Below are 24,343 nucleotides of genomic sequence, written 5' to 3' on the forward strand. Positions count from 1 at the left end.
TGTTGACCTTCCGAATTACTCTTCACATTACATCGAATTACTCATAGCTTACAAATTCAAAATCAAAACTATTTACAACAACAACAATAAAAAGTGCGTCTCGCCCAGATTTTGCAGGCAAACAGTAGCTTTCTAGTTCTTACGCTCGCGCGATTAGCCAACAACGAAGATCGTATAAACAATAACAACAGCAGTAGCGCCAACAACAACTACTCCATGTGATAGCCTCAGAAGCAAATCAAAAGCACACACACACACATAAATGTAAGCAGTAAAAGTGTTAAAGATAGTAGCAATCAACACCAGTAGTTGCAAAAACAAATTAAGAACAGCAACAAACCGTGCTTTACAACAACATGTAATTGTAGTTTTCATGCCTTTTTTAATTACATACAAGTACTCTGCTTCTGTGCAAGGGGAGGAGGGTGGTACGAGTATGAGATGTGCAAGGCGGCGAAAGACCTTAACAACAAAAACAACAATGCCAGTGACATTGTGTCATTTCCACCGATATTTTTGATAAATGTTGTTGTTGCTATTGCTATTGTTTTCATATTATTACTACTTATTGCTTTTGTCGCCAGTCGGTCAGAGCTATTGTTGTTGTTGTTACCATTTTTGCTGCTATCGACTTTAGCTAGCGCGGCCGCTCCTGCTGCTGTCGACGCTCGCTTTTTTGCTTTCAATTGTTATTGTTGTTGTGTTTTTGCTTTTGCTGTTGCTGTCGTGTTGTCTTGGCTTTTGCGAATTTTCATCGCTGTGTAGTATTTGTTTAAACGTTAAAGCGCACACAACGCCAAAGCAGCTCTCTGTGGATCAACAGGTGGTGTTTGTAGTTAGTGGCATAAATCCTCCAGCAACGCCAAATTACTTTTCGATTTTATTCTTTAACAATAATACTTTATGTGAAGACGTGCGTGTGTTTACTTCGAGGCCTACAATAAGCTAATAATCGTCGCAAAAGGTACAAAGAAAATACCGTTAAGTTGAATTTTTAATTAATTTGTGAGAAGTGTTTGAAGTAGTTTAAATTTCAGTAAATAAAAAACTATTTGTGTAAAAAGTGTAATTGTTGTGTTTTGCAAATTACTGCCTATATATTGAGTGAGAATTATTATTTTGAAAAATATTTAATAAAATAGTTTTTAAAATGTGTTTATATATTTTTTTAATAATTTTTATAATATTTTTTTTTTATAATTTTAAAAATATTTTTTTTTTAATAATTTTAAAAACTAATTTTTCAAATATGTTCTTTTAATTATTTTTAAACTATTTTTTTTTAATAATTTAAAAACATATATTTTTTTAATAATTATTAAAATATTTTTTTAACAATTTTGAACATTTTTTATAAATATATTTTTAAAAATTTTATCTTTAATGTTTTATTTTTTTATATTTTAATTTCTCTTTGATTATTTAAATATTTTTATTGTATCTTGGTCACCTTTTTCTATTATTTGCACATAAGTAAATATATTTTGGTTGCAGTTATATTTTATATAATACATACAAACAAACATATGTAACGAATGTGCTTATAAACCGCTAATTGAACAACAGTTCCATATTGACATACAAATTTTAATTATTAAATTCTTAAGTTCCATTTCTAATCAAAATCTATCGTGTTATTTTAGCATTTCAAGTGCCAAATTCATGTTTCTTATTAGTAGAAATTATACGAATTTTTTTGCGCGTAACACTGATACAAATCAATTCTTGTTTACGCAGTCATTCCAATTCAATTTCGGCTGGAAGTGGTTACTTGAGTACTTTTACGGCTAGATAATCTCACTTAAAGCTGATAAAAAAGCACTACTGTGCTATTTTCGGTCAAATATTTCAAGTGCCTTGAAACAATTCAAAGGAATGTGCTGCGATTTCACAAAAAAAATAATAATAATAAATAAACGCCGATAATTTCGCTAAATTTTAGTTTGCCTTAATTTGGAGAAAAATCACGTATTTTTAGTTATTTTTGTATTTTTATGAAAATAACTGAACAAATGGGGAATGCTTTATTTATGATTTACTAAAAATTACAAAGCTATACATTTTAACCTATTGATGCCTTCACCTGAAACCTCAGCAAATTTTGTTAAAAATGGCAATTTTTGTAAGCAACAAAGTCCTAAAAAATATTCGGTTAAGTCGCATTACACACGAGTTGTTTGAGAAAGAAACAAATTTTATTGCCAATGCATTGACCGAACTGAAATGAACTAAAAGTCCTTAAATATCCTTAACTACATTGAAACAGCTCTTTCTTGAAGTGAACATTTAGAGCTAAATTTGGTTCACGGAATGACATCCCATTAGCTTTTTGAGTTCTCACATATTTTTCAAACTCGTGAAAATCGTGATGTTGAACCAAACATCAGATTAACTATAAATTAGTTGAACCTCTGAGTCAGTGCTTCAATTTGAAATTAGTTCAAGTTCAATAGCTTCAAATTTTCTTTCAGTCCAATCGTGATTCTTTTAGCATATTTCTGAATTTTACTGTTTGATATTGATCTATGAATATTTTCGAGATACAATGTGAAAATGAAATTAAATTTAGCCTATAATCGACATTGTCGTTAAATTTATTATCCCATTGAAAACTAGAACACTTTAATATTTATATAAAGGAAGGAGTATCGACAATATAAATATGACTAAAGTTATTTTACAGTTGAAAATTAAAAAAAAAAAAACTTTTGAAACATTAAAAATTTCAATAAATAATTTAAAATTTACTCTAAAATGAATACTTAAAATTTTTGTATAAAAAGAATTAAATTTTTTAACGAAAACTGGTGGCAGTGATATATGTATAAATTAATGTCTTCCAAAAAATTTTTGAATTTTCGAATGAAATACAGTTCAACTTCTATAATTTAAATCAGCATAATCCAGAAAAAAACCACGAGTTAGTGATACTTCCGAGTTACGGAAGGTAGTTTGCATGAAATTTGACTTCTATTGCCAATTCAAGAGTTCGAGTTATGGAAGTACAACTATAGTTAGTTTTTATTAATTTCATTGACTACATAGACAAAAATATAGTTTTTTTTATCAAAAGCTTTTTACAATTTCAAAGCACGGTGAATATACATATGAACAAAGTGAAGTTAAAGCGTTAAACCAAATGTTTGACAATTTTTATGTTTATTACTATAATTGCACTATCTGCAAACACCTACGTAAACAAATAAAAATAAAAATTCTTATTTAAATATTACATAAAATAAATAAAATAATAATAACTAAATGTGAAAAGAGTTTTCTAAAAAGCCACTTTAAATAAAAAACATTACATATGTACATACCTTACAGCGTTCCAATGCCAACCCTCACTAGCTCATATTTGCTGTCATATCGCCACTGCAAATAAAACAATAAAATATCTTAATTAATTAAGTATTTTTCGCAAAAACAGTGCAAATTTATTTTTGGAGCATTTTTTATTATTATTAAAGCTACGACAATATTTAACCATTCATATTTGCCAGCAATATGCTGTATTTGTACAATTGTTAAAGCATTACTTATCATTCTTGTATTGTTTGTATTGCCTCGCATGACGTCTAATCTGTGTACATACAACATACAGGTATGACTTTGCTTGAACAAATTGGATTTTTATTATCAAATGGGTGCAGTTAAAGAGCTTGTATGCCGGTACCGTAAACTTACCTATATACATACATACATACATACATACATATGTATATGCAGGCACGTATGCATGCTTGTATTTACTTAGAAAATCTATAAAAGCTTATCTTTTAAATTCGTGTGACTTGAACCATCGTTGCCGGGAAGCGGTCAGAAGACACTTCTTTGAGGCATTGTAAATATTGTGCAATATTAATGGCTGCTTAAGTAATTGGCACAAAGATGGTAAGAAGAAATGTAAAAAAGGGGAACTCATAAAACTCTATATTTAAAGTTATTAAATCATTTTCATACTATGAATTGTTCTTATGAAGTGATGAGTGCGCAGTAGGGGTTTTTATTGAGGTCACAATTCTGAGCGCTGATAATTTGCTTTCAAATTAATAGAAATGCCATTTAACCTCTCCGAAATGCCACAAAAACAGAATTTAAATTCCAATTTCACATAAATTTTCTTGATCATTTCAATATATAGTGTATGTATGTATGTATTGTAATAATTATAAATAAATTTAAATTTAGAATTCTTATGAAGACATCACATCTGTGCAGCAGCGTGTCACGCGTTTCAATAGCCATTGCCTAATACTGTTGTCGGTTGCTACAAGGCGTCGAAGTGTTAATGAGAACTCAATGAGAACAAATGAGTTTCACAATCCTCTACTAATTTGTTTATAACTAAGCAAGCAGGTTCAAAGCGCTGAAGTGTGGATTAATGTCGCGGCATTTTAAAGTGAAATTGTTTGCAAAGTTCAACTTACGCGTAATTGTAGATAATAGCATGTATCAATAATAATATATTTATGCGTATGCTATGATACGTTAACGCTAATTTTATTAACATGGTATGACCACAAACCACACGAGTCATTTATATTTTTGGTTGGAAATGCAATGAACTTTAAGAAATTTTTAATTTTTAAGAAAAAAAAAAATGTCACCACGAATGGTCGAGGATTTATAACATCTGAGGCAATGATGAATAATTTTGGTTAATGATGTCAATATACATACATATACAAAAATAGCATATGTGTATCTGTACTCAATCGACTTGGTTATGAATTCATAATTATGCTTAAAAAATATTAATATTACAATGATAATATTAAAGAAAAATATGAACGAGCGTGATTTAATATACTTTTTCTTTGCATTACTTCTTTAATACAATCCCATTTATTTCCTACTTCGATTATTTTTGAGCGATCACTTAAAAATAAATAATTTGATTTTGTACAAATTTTTCAGAAGCGATAAACTTTGACAATATTGCTATCAATTTATCAAAATGCTTTAATGGATCTCTACTTTCATGTTTATATATATGTATGAGTACCTCAAAACTATGCTCATTTGGAAGTAATTGGTGAAGGGTGAAGAAAGATCAAGCATATTTTAGGAAATTTTAGAACTTCATGATAATAAACGAACAAGAATCACTGATCCCTACGAAGAAAATAGATGTTATGTTGAATGAATTAATATGAATTTTTTACCGAAAAAAACTGGTTATGATAATAAAAAGATAAATAATAAATAAATAAATTTTTTGGAATACCTTAAATTTCTAGATTTCAAGCATTCTCGTTCAAAACAAAAACCTATCCATTTATGAAATCGAACAATCGACATTAAAACCGCTTTCATTTTCTAAAAATTAATTCACTGAAACCAAAATAAAAACATGAAAAAATTTAAAAATAATTTTAATTATTTGTTTGAGTTATCCCTTTAAGTGTTGTTAAAAAAAAAATATTAAAGTGTGTGATTTGCTTTTATTTATAGTAGCACCTTTTAGATAGTTTTGTCACGTTCTGATGACTTTTATAAATGCAGATAATTTGCATATACAAGTATGTAAAAAATACGGGTTACTATGGAATTCTAGAAATATGTCGCCATTTCGATAAATACACTAGAAATGCGTATAAAACCTTTTATGTGAGCAATTAAACGCATATTTGCCCATTTACATATGTGTCCATATAAATTACATACACGCATAGAATATATATTTACATTTCGGAATATATATATGTATATGTATATTAATATCCCGCAGTGGAATCAACTAGTTGTGAACTACTCTGCAACTGGTTTGGATTCAACTAGTCAGCAGACTACTAACCATACAAGTAGATGATATTTTTTTCAGTTAGGCATTAATGTCAACTGTCAGACTTCGGTCAGAAATACATATAACAGTCCCATCTAGTTCAGGCTAGAGTTTATTTAGTTCATTATGAGTCAAAACCATTGATTTTTTATTAAAACTACTACATACAATATAACCCAAAAAAATTAAATTTGAAATTTTGCAAAATTTTTTTTAACGGATTTAATTTTTTTAAATTAATTGTTCATCGTAAATAAATATGCAAAAAAAAAATTAAAAAAAATTTAAAATAATAATATATTCTTCTTTAATATATTAATTTAATATTTTCCCAAACTTGTTCCTTGACTGGTTCGATTTCATTCAGTGGATTTAGATGTGTACTAGTATCATTCAAGACTAGTTTAATAGTTCAATATAGTTCTATTACAATTATATATATATATATCTAGTTATGTTACAAAGTACTCGTACGTGCCTATCTACTGTATTGCAAGGGTACTAGTTTCCATGACATTTAATGGCTTGTCAAAAATATGTGATTGAATGATCGATTACTCAATAAATAAATATAAAATTGAACGTGATTTGTAATTGCCTATGAATATTGCGATGATTGTCACAAAAAAGTAATATTGAATTTAAAACTATTAATACTTTGTGTGGAGATTCAAATGTCAAAAAAATAAAAAAAGCGAAAAGCTGGGTATTATGACTCATTTGATTTTCACATTGGCAATTTCAATTCTGCTTTCTTTTCTTTTAATGGTAGTTGTAAGCTGTTGAACGAGATGATTATGGATCAAGAAGATTTTTCAGTCTTAATTTGGGTCCCTATAGATTCAATATTTTACAACAATTTTAGAGAGAAACGATGAAATCCATTAAAAACATTGTCAGATGAGGTATTCTCTCAAATAGTAATTGTTATACAAATGGATTGTTAAAGTATTTAAGACACACATTCTATTGGTATGGAGGAATACCTTACTATACTCTGGTATATGGACTCGTTTTACCCAAAAATTATATGGATCGTTTCTACAAAATTTGAGTTTACCCTCTTAGAAAGAAATGTATGTCATTAGGTCAATTAAGTGTTGGAATAACGGCCCCTTAGGTACTCTCTGCGTAGTGATATTTCGAAGCAAATATGGATTTATATAGGCAAGAGAGTACTTGCTATCCAATTTAGGCTATAATTCACTTGACTTTTACTCTTGCGCCTCCTACTCAAATTACAGCTAATCTCTTTCTCCCCCATAATTTCTTCCGTAGAAATAGATTACTATTTATTTTGTCCATTATAAAAGTTGTGCGCTTGCGCAGCTCAGCTGATCATTGCCACCATTACGTATGTATTGCAACTACTGTGTTACGCTTCAAGTAGCACATATTTATTTGTAACTGTTTTTTTTTTTTTTGCTATTATTTACCTCGTTTCAATATCAATCACTTGAATTGATATGAAATGAGCGACCGCTGCTCAATGAGCGAAGCGCATAAAGCGCGACACAAATGTCAATTGCGATTACGTCTTTTGTATTTCTTCATATTTTTCTTAATTACTTCGTATTGTTGTAAATACATTTACTTGTTTTCAAAAGCGATAAATGAATATGTATCTATAAATATGTTATTTTTGCCTTAGCTCTTACTTTTGTTCACAGATAAACTTGTGATATTAAGTATCTAGTATATATGAGTAAATATGTACTTACATACATATATGCAAAGATGTAATAAACATTGATATTGAATAGCAAATTGAATTGCGAATCATAAAACAGTTAAAAAAATTGTTGTCAATAAAAATTACGCGGGAAGCAAGTGTCCCAAACCAGTCTGGCATGCGATATGTCATACGTTTTATATACTTTTACATACATATTTACAAGCTTGTATGTGCATTTCACTGCTCGTTACAAATTAACTTGTGGGGGCAGCATTTTTATCATTCGGCGATACATTTGTTTTTTCGACACAATACAAAAATTCATTAGCAACCTTACTCGTGCGTTACAATCGCGTGTATACAATTTTTAAACAAATTGTTAGGCATATGAACAACAACAACGACACAACTAACAAATATTTAGTAGATGTTTGCGTACATTCAATGATTTTTAATTTCACTTTGTTTTGTACGAATATTGCTTGAAAAGTCGTTGCGCTTGGACATATGTACTTATATATGCACTTGTAAGTATGTTTATACGTGCATATTGAAATGCAATTTGAATGACAAAAAATGGAATGATTTACATATTAATTTAGCCGAACAATGCTCTAATAATTGCTGTAGTCACAGTCATAATTGCCATGAGATCAGTGCTAAGAATTGTTGATGCAAGTGAATGCCTGAAAATAATTGCCTGAACTGATTATACGACTGGCCGTAAATGTGTGGTAATTGACTGAAAGTGAAACAAATTGCAACATTTTGAAAAGGCTGGAGCAAGTTCAGTGGCCGTTTCTGCTACACAGAAGGTTAACAGAACCTAATAAAGAAATAATAATTTAGGGAAATAGAGGTTTGAAATCGAATATGCTTTTAAAATAATATTCTTTTATCCCTGAAAAAAAAAAAACAAAGTCGCAATCCACTATAATTTAATTTATTTAATTTAATTTAATTTAATTTAATTTAATTTAATTTAATTTAATTTAATTTAATTTAATTTAATTTAATTTAATTTAATTTAATTTAGTTTAATTTAATTTTAGGGATATTTTATTTTATTTTATTTTATTTTATTTTATTTTATTTTATTTTATTTTATTTTATTTTATTTTATTTTATTTTATTTTATTTTATTTTATTTTATTTTATTTTATTTTATTTTATTTTATTTTATTTTATTTTAATTTAATTTTTTTATTTATTTGCCTTTGCTGCACATTTTCGCGCCAATTAAAAATGCTAAAAAACCGCAATATTTACATACAAACTCACACCACTAATGGACTCGCTTTTAGCACATACATTCAATATCGCAAATTCCTTATACATTGTGTTATTGTTTCTGTTATAACAACTTTATTTAATAAGCTTGTACTTCTCAATTACAACACTTAGAGCCTCAAGCACAAAGTATTTTTCTTGAGTGCATTCATTCATAATATTATAGTAAGTGATATTGCTTCCTTTGAAGCTAATTAATCACGAGTTGTAATTGCGATCATTACAACAATTACGCGCACATTGACAGCCTTACAGCCTTACTCATTGAAGTTGTAGAACAATAATAATTTGATCTGACAAATTTAAGCACACTCGGATCTTTGTCATTTTCTTTGTTTATTAGTTGTCTACGTGCTATTTGATTGGCATTTCCACTATGCCTCAATACCTTTTGATGGTGAGAAATTCTTATTTAATTGTATATAATGCAATTACAGTAATGCAATAAAATGAATCATATAAAAATGTCGGTGGGAATACCTCAGCGGTATATTATTTAATTAGAAATAGTTGATACATAGTATATGCATCTTTGTAAATATATATTTGCCGGTTCTTCAAAAGTGAGCATGGAAATTTTCACCGATTTCGAAAATAACAACAAAAGCTGATAAAGACGGCTCTCTATAAAGCCGGCAAGTAATAAAGGTGGGGTCTGAGAATACATATATATATAGTATAATAAATAGCACGGTCTTGTTCCTTTATTTATTTTTAATTTTAGTATAATTCAAACGACTTTATTTTTTCTCCATGACATCACGTTTTAAGTAAGCTTACACCATACTAAAAATACTACTAATAAAAGTATTTTTATAGCGGTAATTGCTCGTTCTAATTATTCAATTAAGTCAAGGTCAAAAATTTCCTTTCATCAGCAGCTAAAAAAATTTCATTTTAAATAACAAATTAATTATCTTACGAAAGTGAGCTAATTAAACACCGCAAAGACAATGGATAATGATAACGAACTCTCAATTTTATTTCAATTTAAAAAAGTGATAATCCAAACCAAAGAAAATAGTAATAACAAGTGAGGAAGGGCCTAAGTTCGCTTACTTAAAGTCCACCGTATTTTTGAAAAACCTATAATTAGGGAGCTAGTGGAAGTTATGACCCCATTTTAACCATTTCTGATGCAGAGGCACACTATTAGAAGAAAAAGATTTGCTATGCATTAAATTAAGATATTTTCGGTGAAAAATTAACCTTAGGCACTGAGTTCTTCATGTTCGATATCTGTTGTATCATTGTAAAGTTATAGTCCACTTTCGACTATTTTTAAAAGAGCGCTGACATGTCTCTACTTGCGGTATAATCACTATCTATTGAACACTACCAGGATGCTTATAATTCGTAGAAAAATTATCAGTTATTTAACGAACCACAAACAATTCTTCTTTTCATAATGAAGGCCTATCTAAGTTTTAGACACCTAATTATCACATTTATTATTTATTATTGCTATAAAAATCGGCTTAAAGTAATTTACACGAAAGCAAAATGACGATATTTTATGTGTCAATAGTTAATTTTATTTAAATGATTGCTCATAATTTATTTAAACTATAAATAAACAATAAAATAATCACTTTATTTTTATTTATGTATTAACAAGTTTTTTTTTTTTGTTCGACAACATTCTTACTTAACGCCCAAATAAGCAAATGACCTTTTCGGCGCAAGCGTACGCGCGCCAAAACAAACAACAAATGCCAACTATAGTATGTGTGTCAGCAACATTTGTGCAAACAAAACAGCAAAACTACTGCCATCCCTGCCACTTCTCACATAAATTTAAACGTATCAGCAGCAAAACACTTTTATGGCGTTAAGTTTCGGTTTCATTCATTATTAACAAGAATAAAAGAACAATAAAAGACAATAAACAACAGCAAAAAAATGGTTTTAAATTGATTTAATGAATTAAGCTTATGAGCGAGTGAGTGAGGTAAGCACCAGCTGATGATGTTATAAAATTAACTTTTTTTCAGTGTTTTTATTTTTTGTTGTTGCCTAAATTTGCGGGTAAATAGTTTAATTACATACAGACAAAGCCGCTAAAGTGCCATAAACAGAGAAGTAAATAAATAAAGAAAAAATGCGAAAAAGCCGACATTTGCGGCAATAAATTTTTGTCAAAAAAAAAATTAATGGAAAAAAAAAAATTTAAAACAAAAATAGAAAAAAAATAAAGTTAAGAAATCCGTATAAATAAAGTCAAAAACAAACAAAAAAGAATTAATTTTACTTATAAGTACTAACAACTGTAGGTATGTAAGCTTGTAAAAGCTGTAAATCCTAAAAATAGCCAAACATTTACGACGAGGAAAACTTGTTTTCTTGCTATTCACTTTTTGTTGCGTTGCTCATGTAGTGTTCTTGAGATGATTTCATTTTTTCTGTTTCTAATTCGTTTGTTTTTGTTTTTGACACTGCGTTGTTGTAATGTCTAAAATGTTGTGTGCCTTATAAATAGTGTGGTGTGGAAATGGAAAAATTTGCCGGTGATGTGTGTGATTTAAATTAAAATATATGACATAATTCACGGTGTTGCGGCATTCAAATCTAGTTGAGATCATTAACTCGAATCTTGTTTGTTGTGGCGCGCATATGTTACACAGAGCAAATACATGGTGATACATAAGCATATATATATATTTGGCGTAGGAACCGCCTAAGCATAAGTATATAAAATTATATAGGTCATTGGCAACAGTTTAGAATATTTTTAAAAATTAGCAAATATCAAGCTTTCCCAGCTAGCTTTCGATTTACGCTTGAGTATGTAATTTAGTGATGTAATGATATTTTTAAATACACCTACAAATGGTCCTCGTAACGCATATAATGAAATATTTCGAATATATTTTTCCACTGATCCTATATTCTGTTCGCCATTGCTCTTGATTGATTTCTACCTTAACTTAATACACAAGATTGGACTAGTGAAACAGGAGAGGTGTACACAGTCTTACTAATAATACAATAAAAAAATCATCCGTTTTACTGACGTCATTCTAGCAGTTTTCTTTCAAGTCATAAACAAAAAACAAATTTTCTAGGAGCCATCATCTTTCAAACCTCGGTGAAAAAACATCTCAAAAATCAATGAGCCATTCGGCAGCCTTTCTTTGCATACACAAACGATTATTCAAAGTCTGTATTAACTATATATTCCCAAGATTACACTCTGGAATGGAAATTTAAAAAAAGAAATGGTTATAGAACTTGATTTGTAAACGAAAATGCTTGAATGGAATTTTGTTTAATCTTTCGGAGCATTCAATGACAGTAAATTGTTGAAACTCTACCTACATATCACTTCACTTTTGGTTTGTCGATTGAATAAAAGTTGTCGAGAAGGAACCTAATTTAAAGTGATCGTATTTTAGCCATCGACTAGGTTTAAGAAATTGATATGTCGAGGATTCAGAATATTTACTAAACTTATATTATTCATTGTTGACTTTCTCTTCTAATATGATTTAGGACTTGCCGGCTGGAGCTTTTATAGACAGAGAATAAGATCGTTCTTGTGTTTCATGTCAGAAGAATGAAGATTTGGTTGAAATATTCGGGTGGAATATATTTATTTATATTTCTCCTATTTAAATATATTTCTCCTAAGGCTTTAAATATACGTTAAAGTACATCCTATAGGGATATTAGAGCTATTTTCTGAAAGTCGCTGTTTCGATTTAAAAAGTATTAAAAAAAGTAATTTTAAGACAGTGTTGCCATATCTGATTGAATTGAAAATCTCACTGCAGCTCTACCCATCCCTACCAAACTAAGTAATGAAAATTTCGTATAGTTGCTGGTGTGAAAAAATTTGTTTACAATTCGAAATAAATATTTTTACGAGCGAATCGTAAAAACCGTTACTAGCAATAAAAACAAATTTTCAAGTGTAGTGAAATTCACTTTTGCTACTTATTATTTACTGTGCTTTTGATGTGCAACATGCAAACGAAATGAACGACAGCCTTGTCGAGTGAAAATTGTGTTGTGTGCAAATTAAAGTGAACTGTAAAATTTAGAAACAATTGCAGAAAAAAGAGAAGACGAAAATTATGCATTGCTGCAGCTAAACTCGGACAATTGGCACGAGCGTTGGACGACGGCGCATCCGCAAAAGTAGTTGAGTGCAATAAATATGAATGGGCGAGTGGGCGAAGAAGTGTTTATGTCTGACATGTGCAGACTTACTTGTCATATGCAAAACTATAGCGGCCACGCCAAGTGACAAAATTGACACGCTTGTGAATTGTGTTGACAACGCTTTTGCATAAAATATTCTGTCGTTCGATAGTTGCCACTTTAGATATCGGTAGCTGAACCGTTAATTAATAAGACAAGCTTGGTATAAGCGTTATTTGTAAATATTTGTTTGTCGTTTATTTATGGAAGGCGTCGTATAGTCTCGTCTTAGTAATTAACACGCCAATAAAAGTTTGTGCATATAAAATTGGTGATAGACACTGCATAGAAAATTATAAACAAGTCAACGTGTGTCGTGTGTTTTTGTTTTTGTTTCTATGTAAATATAGTGTATATAAAAGCACAGCGGGCCATTTGTTTGCCATTTTAAGTAGCGCTTTTTGAGTTATACATATTAATGATTCATTAGGAAGCACTTATGCATATAATTATTATTATTTTTTACAATTTGTTTACAAATGCAAATACTGAATAAAAAATAAACTATTAAAAAAAATACTTAAAAAAATTAAACAATAAAAAATTAAAAAAAAACTTTTTGCATAATTTTTTTTGATTTTTATATATATTAATTTAAAAAATACTTAAAAAATTGAACAACAAAATATTAAAAAAAAGACTTTTGTATAATTTTTTTAATTTTTATTTTTTAAGTATTTTTTATATTTTTTTTTTTTGTTTAATTTATATTTATTTTGAATTTTGTAAATTTATTTTTATTTTTTTTATTTTCTTTTTAATTTTTATTGTTTAATTATTTAAGTATTTTTTATATTTGTTTTAAATTTTTAAATTTAAAGTTTTTTAATTAATTTTTTTTAGTTTCATAATTTTTTTTAAATTGTAATATAATTATTTTGTGTATTTTCTATATAATAATTTCTAATTTTTGAAAGTTCTGATTTAAAATTTTTAGTATTATTATTATTTTTTTAATCTAATATTATGAAATTTTTCTTGTATATATTTTTTTGTTATTTTTTATAATTTATTTTTTTTTAATTTTTTATAATTTTTTTATTTCAATTTTTTTAATTACAGTATCAGAAAATCACTGCCAGAAGTTAACTACTTACAAATTAGTACTTCATTGAAGCAATTAAGCAGCCATGCCAGCTAAATTTGAATACTCACTGGGCGTGCACGAGCTAAAGTCAAAGGAGCATCGCCTTTGGCAAGCGCTCGTAGCCGAATTTCTGGGTAAATATACATATTTTACCTTAAACTTATTGAATTACATAATATAATAAAATTTATCTTTTTCCACACTAATGATGTAATAACATATTATAAAAAAATATTATTTAATTTTCAGGCAATTTCCTATTGAATTTCTTTGCATGTGGCGCGTGTACCCAACCCGAGGATGGTACATTTAAGGCGTTCGCTTTCGGTTTGGCTGTTTTTATAGCGATCACGGTAAGTAATCAAAATCAAATATAATAAACATAATTATGATAATCAGACGGCAATTAATGCAAATATTAAGGAGTATGTGCGCATAGAAAGACATAAGTAGATATTGATTTTATTGCTAAACATATATATTTTTCTAAAAAAAATATTCTAGATTTATACAAATTTGGTTTGTTAGAATTTTTTTGTCTGTCGCTCGCTAGCATATCCTTAAATGGTTTGCTGTTAAGCTATGCATGAAAATAAACTCATATGTATTATATAAATATAAATATATTTGTACGTCGCTGAAGTAAGTACGTCATGTTGTCTACTTGTTTTCCTTGTTCCAAATTCTTTGTACGTATGACAGCATAAATAATTGAAATGTTAATGACAATTTATTTTGGACACCGATGCCCCTTTGGGTTGACATGCTATACATATAAAATGTGGATAAATATGCCCAAAATGTGTTCTGATTTTGAGTAGCACTTTTTTGTTTTTGTGCGACATGTTTAAGATTTTGAAGTTAAGATTGCTTAATTTATAGTTTGTTGTGAAAAAGTCGTGTTGCCGTTTTAGTTGCACGTAATAAACGTTATACTAAACTATTCCAATGAACTTGACCTAAAAATCTAAGTGTTATCTAAGATTTTAAAAGTATTTTTATGTAGATCATACCGTTTAAGTCTCGTAATTCATTTATGAGCTGCAACAATGCTACAAAAATGTAAGTAAAGTCCGGCAGTAAGAGTTGTCAAATTCAATAACACACTTTTTATATATTTTGATTCGCTCCCCAGTGACCCTCAAAAGCTTTTCGGCATAAAAATCTATTAATTGTTCCGTTAAACAATGGATCTAAAAACAACGACAAATTTTACGGAATCTAAAACAGAGAGCTTTTCTGATTGACATTTATTCTCGCAAAATAATTGTTTCTACCTCTATCTTGTTGTTTAGCAGCTTGAAACAATCTGCAAATAGTTTTAAAGTATTTCACTTTAGGAACGGTTCTCAGTTGAATACAAATATTGACAGGTCTGTTCCATAAATAGACAAGTTTCGTTAGTAGCAAGATTTCCTCTTAATTTTTAGGCATCCTAGGCTTTTTAGGTATATCAACTTAATTTGTAAAACTTTTCAGAGAATGAGTTCCGGCCGGTTCTTGTATAACTTTTTTACACAGGAGCTAATTGATAAATTTACCGGCTTCTGCTCGATTCAAAACGCTTATTAAGATTGATTTACGATACAAAACAAAAATGTACATTAATTTTTAATTGAATTTTAATCGACTTGAAAATGAAATGCAACTCTGCGACAAATACGTACGATATATGTTCTTTGTCTGGCATTGGCTGTATTTTTTTGATAAAATAGATGTCGCTGCAAAAAAATATCAATCAGTTAATGAAACTTACCAACTTCTTATGAAAAGCAAAAACAAAAATCTATCGGTTATCGAGTAGCCGGCAGTGTAAAAGGCAAAAAAGGGGGTATCAATAAAAACTTTGATTGATCAATTAATTTGGCTGTCTGAAAACGCTATTAGACAATCAATGAATTAAAATTTTATATCAAATGACTCCAATTTCGTTGAATAGTCTCCTACTTCATAATTCTATTGCTTGGCGATATTACTTTAAGCCTACTCGAATTATTTTCAATGCATCTTGAACTCTTCACTATAGAAAGCTTAGATACTTAGACAAATGAAGACTAAGTAGTTCATTTGTACAAATGGGAATCTTATTTGCAAGGATTTTCCTCGAGAAATATGTAAATGAAAAGCGTAATAATTTGGCGTCGTTTCTTATAAAAAATGTTCAATGTCGTATGTTATTTATCTCCCTGCGGTTTGCCAAAAATCGACTCGGTCCATTTCAGGCCCAACAAAAATTACTGCACGTACAAGTAAATGTATATGTATGTATATATTTACATACAAAGATCTGTAGCTAAATAATATAGAATAATAGAGATGGCGGAAAATTAGTTGCTCAAATAAATTGTGTTGCATTTCAACATAAATCAAAACAAAGAACGCCACAAAATGCAGTAGCGCGTATTTAGAAATGAAAGTGTAATTAAGTGAAAATGGGCGGCGAGCGAGTCTACAAAGTGTAGCCGTACAAAATGCAAATGCACAAGCGAAAATGTGTGTGTTTCTATTTATTTACTACCCGAAAGTGAAAACGTGTCTATTCATAAGCGCTATAATTACTTAATATTACTTGTATTAAGTAAATATTAGTGTAGATAATAAGCAAGTGCCATACTCCTACAACAAAATTACTCATGAATCAATATATATTTCTTACAATAACTGTAGATATTTATAATTTGAATTTTTTTTTTTGAAAATTCCTAGGTTATTGGCAATATCAGCGGTGGTCACGTAAATCCTGCCGTCACAGTTGGTCTGTTAGTGGCGGGACGTGTCAGCGTTTTACGTGCCGTACTCTATATAATATTCCAATGTTTGGGCTCAATCGCCGGCACGGCAGCCATTCGTGTGAGTATACTTCGCTTCGTTTTTTTCCCAGAAAATACTATCTATTGCTTTTGTTTTTGAATTAAAAATGATATTTTTGTTGTTTTTCAGACACTCATCGATGAGGTTTACTATAATGGCTTGGGTCATACACATCTAGCCCCAAATATTACCGAGCTACAGGGTCTCGGTATTGAATTCTTTTTGGGTCTAGTGTTGGTGCTCACCGTATTTGGTGCTTGTGATGCTCATAAACCAGGTGAGAGGGGTTATGATTTTATTAAACTATTTTGAAGTTAGGGATAATACTTCAAGTGAAAAACTATTCAGGCGATGTTATATATTTAATTATCAGCAAATTTCGTTTACCTTGTTCGACAAATTTATTTATTATACTCTCGCAACAAAGTTGCTACGACAGTATTATATTTAGTTTTGTCCACATAACGGATGTCCGTCTGTCCGTCCGTCCGTCCGTGCAAGCTGTAACTTGAGTAAAAATTGAGATATCTTAATGAAACTTGGAACACGTATTTCTTGGCACCATAAGAGGGTTAAGTTCCAAAATGGGTGTAATCGGACCACTACCACTCCCACAAAATGGCGAAAACCGAAAACACATAAAGTGTCATAACTAAGCCATAAATAAAGCTATTGAAATAAAATTTAGTATGAAGGATCGCACTATGAAGGGGCATATTTGGATGTAACTTTTTTGGGGAAGTGGGCGTGGTCCCGCCCCCCAATCGGTTATTTGTATATATCTCGCAAACCAATTAAGATATATAAACCAATTTTTCTGCAGTCGGTTCTCTTACGTACGTCACCATACATCATGAAAATAGTTGAAATCGGATATTAACCACGCCCACCTCCCATACAAGGTTAGGTTGAAAATTACTAAAAGTGGGTTATCTCACTAATGAAAAACGTCAGAAACACTAAATTTCACATAAGAAATGGCAGATGGAAGTTGCACTGAGATTTTTTTACAAAATTGAAAATGGGCGTGACGTCGCCCACTTATGGGTAAAAAACCATATCTCAGGAACTACTCGACCGATTTCAATGAAACTTGGTTTGTAATAGTTTTCATATGTTGTGAAAATAGGCCAAATCGCTTCACAACCACGCCTACTTCCTAGATACCAGAACTTTGAAGACGATCTGAATCGCTTACTTTACAATATATAAAGTAAGCACTAGTGAAGATATCGTTGTAAAGCTTTGCACAAATACTATGTTAATAGTGTGGCAGCCCCATTATAAAAATCGCCGAATTCGGACCATAGGTTTTTAAGGCCCCATATATCGAACACGAGGACCTCGGTGCTTCTACCCTAATATTATGGTTTCCAACTTTCAATGGACTTTATACAATATATATGACGAATATGTGGGTCAAATTGTGTATTATATAATATAAATAAAGTTAAATAAATAAATTGCGAGAGTATAAAATGTTCGGTTACACCCGAACTTAGCCCTTCCTTACTTGTTTTTTTTTTGGTTTTGAGATATACCTCTACAAATAGGTCTATTTAGTTTATATTATTACCGCTTATAACTCTTAGTTAGAAATATTTCCGTGGAAAATTTTAACTCTCTTGACTTATACAGATTAAATTAATCAGAGATAAGAGTAACTTTTTACAGGGTTGCCATATAAAATATTCTAGGTAGCAATTATCACAACCCTTATTTTCATCTAACACTATTATGGATCCCAAATATATAACCCACATTTTATGCCTTTCAGATTCACGTTTCACCGCTCCACTCGCTATTGGTCTCTCCGTAACACTCGGTCACTTGGGCACAATCCGTTATACCGGCGCCAGCATGAATCCGGCACGTACTCTAGGCACTGCCTTCGCTGCCGAGAATTGGGATGCACACTGGGTGTACTGGGCTGGACCCATACTCGGTGGCATTGCGGCAGCGCTCATCTACACACAGGTGTTGGAGAAGCCGCTGATGCAGACCAGCGTTAAAGTGATTGAGGTGTCCGAGAAGTATCGGACACACGCTGATGAGCGTGAGGTGAGCCTTGTTAAAAGCTGGAAAGACTCTGATTTCTACTAATCAAAAAACTAGAATACAAAAACAACAAAATATAAATACAAAAACAAAAGTTGAATTCCGAGTGTTTGATTGAGCGGATAAGCGAGAGTTGAGTAGAAAAATGAATTTAAACAAAAATTGAATGGCAGTTGTAATGTTATATAATGCATGTTGGAATTATATAATATGCCGTTATGTGTGTTATATATACTGCGAGCCGTGCAATCGAATGCTGGAATTCTGAGTACTTATCGATATATATATTATTATATGATTATATGCTGCTACCATAACACACCCACCTGCAAACTTCTCCACAGCATCTTGCAACATAACACATACATACTTATATACTTAAAATCTTAATTTTCACCATAATACATACATATTTACATATGTACATACATATAATACATACATACTTTTGTGCCTACTCCTTTAACTGCTGATCTCATTTGCTTAATACGCTTATCTTATTTATTTATATCATAGATTTTTGTCTATTAAAACGTGTCTCACCTTTCTTATAAAATACAGATGAGAAAACTGGATAGTGCACGTGATTACGCTTAAATACAAATACAAATACCAATACAAACAAACATCACAAATAAATGAAATTAATAAGTGTGTCAAAAGAAAAGAAAGTAATGAGCTGTGTTCCGCTATTTATACAAGTATAAATATGTGTGCCACAAATTGTTGCATGCCACATATTTTTTTACAAATAAAACAACAACAACAACGAAAGTGTGCAACAATTGCTACAACGAATCAACGAAGACATCGTTAAAAAATGTCAGTAAGACAACAACAACAACAGCCAAAACCGTCGTCAACAAAGTGGCACTCCAACTTCATCAGGAACACCGCCAATACAACAACACAGCAAATATTAAATATAAATATAATGTCGTATTTACATATCTACAAACTATATAGCATATGTATATGTATTTGTAACTATCGATTACACTTTGTATTGTCTACTTCCTTTCTGCTCACTTGCAATTGTACTCAAACAACAACATTCATGTAATTAAATTTATGTAAATTGCGATTTTCTACTTTTAACAATTTCTACACTCATACATATATATTAATTTGTTGTAATTTTAATTTATGTCGCTACACTCAAACTATTTCAGTTTTTTTGTTTATTTTACTTGTATCTGTTTGTGTATAAGTTATAAAAAAAAAAATTTCAATTTATATACTTGTACATAAGTGCCTACATACAAATGAGTATTTTTGCAACAACAACAACATTAAACTGCGTTTATATGTATATCGATATTCGATCATTTAATTAATAACAACAAACTAACAAAATAAAATATTATAATTACGATAATGTACTAATTAAGTCGAACAAAGAAAAGTTAGTTGAAATGAAATTACTTTCAATAAACAAATTTATAAAAATTAAAAAAAATATATATATTATATAAGGTTTGTTAATTATTTAATTTTTTTCAATATTTTTTCAGTATTTTATTTAGTATTTGATTTAAACACCAAAATTTGTTTAAAATTTTTAAACAATTGTCAGCAATTGCAAATAATGGAGCCTCAAAATCAAATTCTATAGCATAGTTCTAGGCGCAGTAGATTATTTTCGCTGAATATGTCATTGTAATAGGGTATGTGTCTTTGCTGAATGGTTTTAGAGCTGAGTGTGGTATGAATTTATTGAATTTTCAATATAAAATCATAGCAAAATTTATAATCGTTTATTTTTGAACATCTTCGCAGCAAAACTATCCTAAACATTATGATTATCATATACATCTGTTTTGGATCTTTAATATAATATCACTTAGATAAATATTTATATATATTTTTTATTTTATGCTACACATTTTTGTTCAAGGCACCCTGCAGTACAGTGTGTGTTGCGTGTCTCTACTACAATAACTTGAAAGTACAGAGTTAAGTTGCAAACCATTTTCTGTGCTTTTATCTTCTTCTTTATTTAACAGTTTGAGGTGCTCTGTAAATTTTGTTTCACGTTTACTATATTTTAAAATTTAAATCATTCATGACTGGAAATAGAATATTTGATACTATGCGGTAATTTAAATTCTTAAATATATACAAATAAATTCTAATTTTTATTTCCGACCAAAATATTACGGCGAAATAGGTCCACCTTCATAAAAAGTAACTGGCACAGGTTAAGGGGGTCGTACCATGTGATGGACTCAAACATTTTATTTTTTTATACTCTCAAAAACAAAAGTTGGTAAGAGAGTATTATAGTTTTGTTCACATAACGGTTGTTTGTAAGTCCTAAAACTACACGGGTGAGATATAGGGTTATATATACCAAAGTCATCAGGGTGACGAGGCGATTTGAAATCCGGATGTCTGTCTGTCCTTACAACGGATAGCTTGAGTAAAAATTGAGATATCTTGATGAAACTTGGTACACGTATTTCTTGGCACCATTAAAAGGTTATAAAATCGGACGACTGCCACGCCCACAAAATGGCGATAACCGAAAACCTATAAAGAGCTATAATTAAGCCAATTTTTTTGGATAAGTGGGCGTGACCTCGCCCCTTTCTAAGTTTTTTGTATATATCTCGTTAACTACTAAAGCTATATCAACCAAACTCTCAGGAGTCGTTTTCTTCAGGCACTTCCAAAAAGGGAAGAAATCGGATTATAAGCACACCCACTTCCTATTCAAAGGTTACGTTGAAAACTACGAAAAATGGCTTAATTCAGTAAGGAAAACCACCAAAAACCTTACATTTTATTATAAATATGGTACATGAAGCTGTACAGAAAATGGTATACAAAATTTTAAATGGGCGTGGCTCCGCCCACTTATGGGTTTTTTTCTAATAATATGTTTTTATTAACACGTCTAGAATACGATGGTAAAGTGATTTTAAGAAATTCGAAATCGTTTTAAAGATACAATAGTTACAGAAGAAGGAGCTGTTCAAAGCGCTGACTTGGCAGCTGAAAATATTTTTTTTTTCAAATGTCTACTAAAGTCCAATTTTCGGAATATTCATTTGTATCGTAGTGCTTTCCATGCATTTAAGCTTACACATTAAAACGACGCTAATGTTTTTGTTTCCGGTAAGCCAATCAGCAGGAATCGTGGAGAAGTGCTAGCCCATTTTTTCGAGACGGGGGTTTTCAGAACCCTGTAACTCATATTCTACACAGTATGTTTAACTTAAAATTTGTATTTATACTGTCGAAATATATATTAATAAATGGTAATAAACTTAAAGCTCCATCTATTTACTGATCGTAGAAATAAAACTTTTAAAAATCACTAAAAAACAGGTCGTCACATGGGATGACCCCCTTAAGTGGAGTTTTTAAAATGGCTAAATTTTTGTTACAAATATCCATTTTTCAGTGAAATTTAGGTACAGGCAATCAATTCTCAATACAGTTAAAGATGTAAAATATCTCTACAATGTACCTAATACTGTAAGATTTTGGACTTGCCGACCTTTTTTTAATTATCTGATAGATTTTCTTTTCTTTTTAAGGAACTCTTCAGAATCCTTTTTCTAAGGCTGCATACTTATATAATTTTGTAAAATAAATTATTATTCTGTTTAATGTCATTTCCAAAATAACTGAAATGAATTGAGCAATTACGAAAATGGACAAAGTTTAGCTTTTTTCGCTATAAAGTGAATATACACACACATACATTGGTCTGGGGTCAGTTACAGAACCCAAACAACAAAAGTCAAAAGTTCGAAAACTGTGAGATGTCATTGAGTGTACAAATAAGCCACTTAAAAGATAATTTACAGTTACAAATTAAGCGATTTATAAATACAATTGCTGTAAAATTTACATACACACATATGCATGGGTAGTACAATGAATATATATAAATAAATGGCTGTATCGGCGCTTAGAACCCCATATTCTTGCGTCTAACAAAATATTCTAAGCAAAACCATATGTGACATACAGTTATAAAGATACATATGCTTGTATGCCCTGCCACATCATCCCATTTAGAACTGCGCGCCCCCACAACGCACACACATATTGCCATATGCCACATGCCACTACGCTCCAATGCAAAGAATTCGAGTAATTTATTAAATACGAATGTCAACGAATTAACTCCGTTGCGGCTACGCGATCGTCTGCGCGCACAAATAACGAAGTAAGTGAATGAATGAATAGGCAGACACCCCCGCATACGAATTTCATTTTCCTGCCGCACAGACGAGCTGGCGCAGCAGACAACAATGGGCCATGGGCCACATAGTGAACCTAGACCACAGACACGCGCAGTTAGATGACAGCTGAGAGCAGTGAGAGGGTGATGGCTAAATTTTATGAGCAGCACGAAGCGCTATCATCGCCTCATTGCACGTAGCGTCGCGTTGTAATGCATGTGTGTGTCTTTTTAACGACCTGCTTGTCCCTTCTGCTTGCTTGACTGTCACAATAATAGCGCCTAAAGGGAGCTCAGTGCTTATTTCATTCACCGAACCGATGCCACCAATCATCCAACGACTAAGAAGTCGGAGAAGCCACCAACTCATAACGACTTGAGGCATGCTAATGGTCGGTCCACCCACGCGGCCGCCACTCGCTGCGTTGAACTGATGAGGAAGTAACTAGAGCGCATAGCAAGATCGTTTCAGCATTTTCCTCATTTTCTACAAAGTAATTTCGCCTCACTTCCCCTCCCACACACATTCTCATACCAGCGGAGTTGCGTGATCTTCTGCGGTGATGCTGTCGAACTGCTTCCATTTGTCACTCACTCAGTTGGAGAGGGCGCACACACAAACGCATTATATTCACATGGTTTTTTCGATTTCTTGTAATATGTGAAAAATGCAAATAAAACCGTCGTTTATATTGAAGATCTTCGTCAATAAATCTCTATAATGGAAATGCGTTACTCGCTTTCGGCTGTCGTCGGACACATTGATCGATGAGTTGTTTGCATGTGGCATGCGGCATGCGGTGATTGTGGAAATATTTATTTTCTCTCTGGTGATATGTGAAATTTGTCATTGGCGCTTTGTTGGTTCCTGCTTTTGTTTTGTGGATTTTAATTTATGTACTTACGAGAATTATCTATGTTAATTGAAATTAAATATAATGAGTGCCATTAATAATGAATTATCTTTTGGAAAGAAGTTGGAAAATTTTAAAAATTTTAGTGACTTCCGCCCCGAGAGAATGTAATGAAGTACATTAACAAGAATTTGTTTTATAGTCAATACTTGATTTATAATGCTTTTCTGACATCCCACGCAAGAATATATGTCTTTATTACAAAAAAGGATTTATTTAGGGGATTGATAAATATTCATAAATGCAGAGCGTCTGGAAGAGTTCTAACATTTTAAGAAAAGACAAATTTCTATGACAATCGGCTATATAATGTTTAACC

The 24,343-nt window shown here is 30.7% G+C and overlaps 2 protein-coding genes across 4 annotated transcripts in view; one reads left to right on the forward strand and one right to left on the reverse strand.

Annotated features, from left to right (window-relative positions):
- The window catches only part of LOC128922610 (uncharacterized), a 367,146-nt gene that overhangs the window by 46,114 nt on the left and 296,689 nt on the right, over positions 1–24,343 (reverse strand). Inside the window, exon 7 of the transcript XR_008471798.1 lies at positions 3,321–3,375. The gene's annotated coding sequence lies outside the window, so the exon portion shown is untranslated. The remainder of the gene's footprint in view (positions 1–3,320; positions 3,376–24,343) is intronic.
- Positions 754–20,015, forward strand: LOC105209309 (aquaporin AQPAn.G). 3 transcript variants are annotated; one of them, XM_011179663.3, is made up of 7 exons: positions 754–964; positions 14,019–14,177; positions 14,293–14,396; positions 16,750–16,893; positions 16,984–17,131; positions 18,632–18,915; positions 19,429–20,015. In XM_011179663.3, exons 2-7 carry the CDS (start codon positions 14,087–14,089, stop codon positions 19,441–19,443), a joined length of 786 nt encoding a protein of 261 aa, XP_011177965.1. In that variant the 5' UTR covers positions 754–964; positions 14,019–14,086; the 3' UTR covers positions 19,444–20,015. The 3 variants fall into 3 exon arrangements, with proteins under 3 accessions (XP_011177965.1, XP_011177964.1, XP_011177963.1); XM_011179662.3 differs by having other exon boundaries at positions 19,474–20,015; XM_011179661.3 differs by having other exon boundaries at positions 18,632–19,530.

The sequence above is a fragment of the Zeugodacus cucurbitae genome, chromosome 6, assembly GCF_028554725.1.
Source record: "Zeugodacus cucurbitae isolate PBARC_wt_2022May chromosome 6, idZeuCucr1.2, whole genome shotgun sequence".
NCBI classification, from domain to species: domain Eukaryota; kingdom Metazoa; phylum Arthropoda; class Insecta; order Diptera; family Tephritidae; genus Zeugodacus; species Zeugodacus cucurbitae.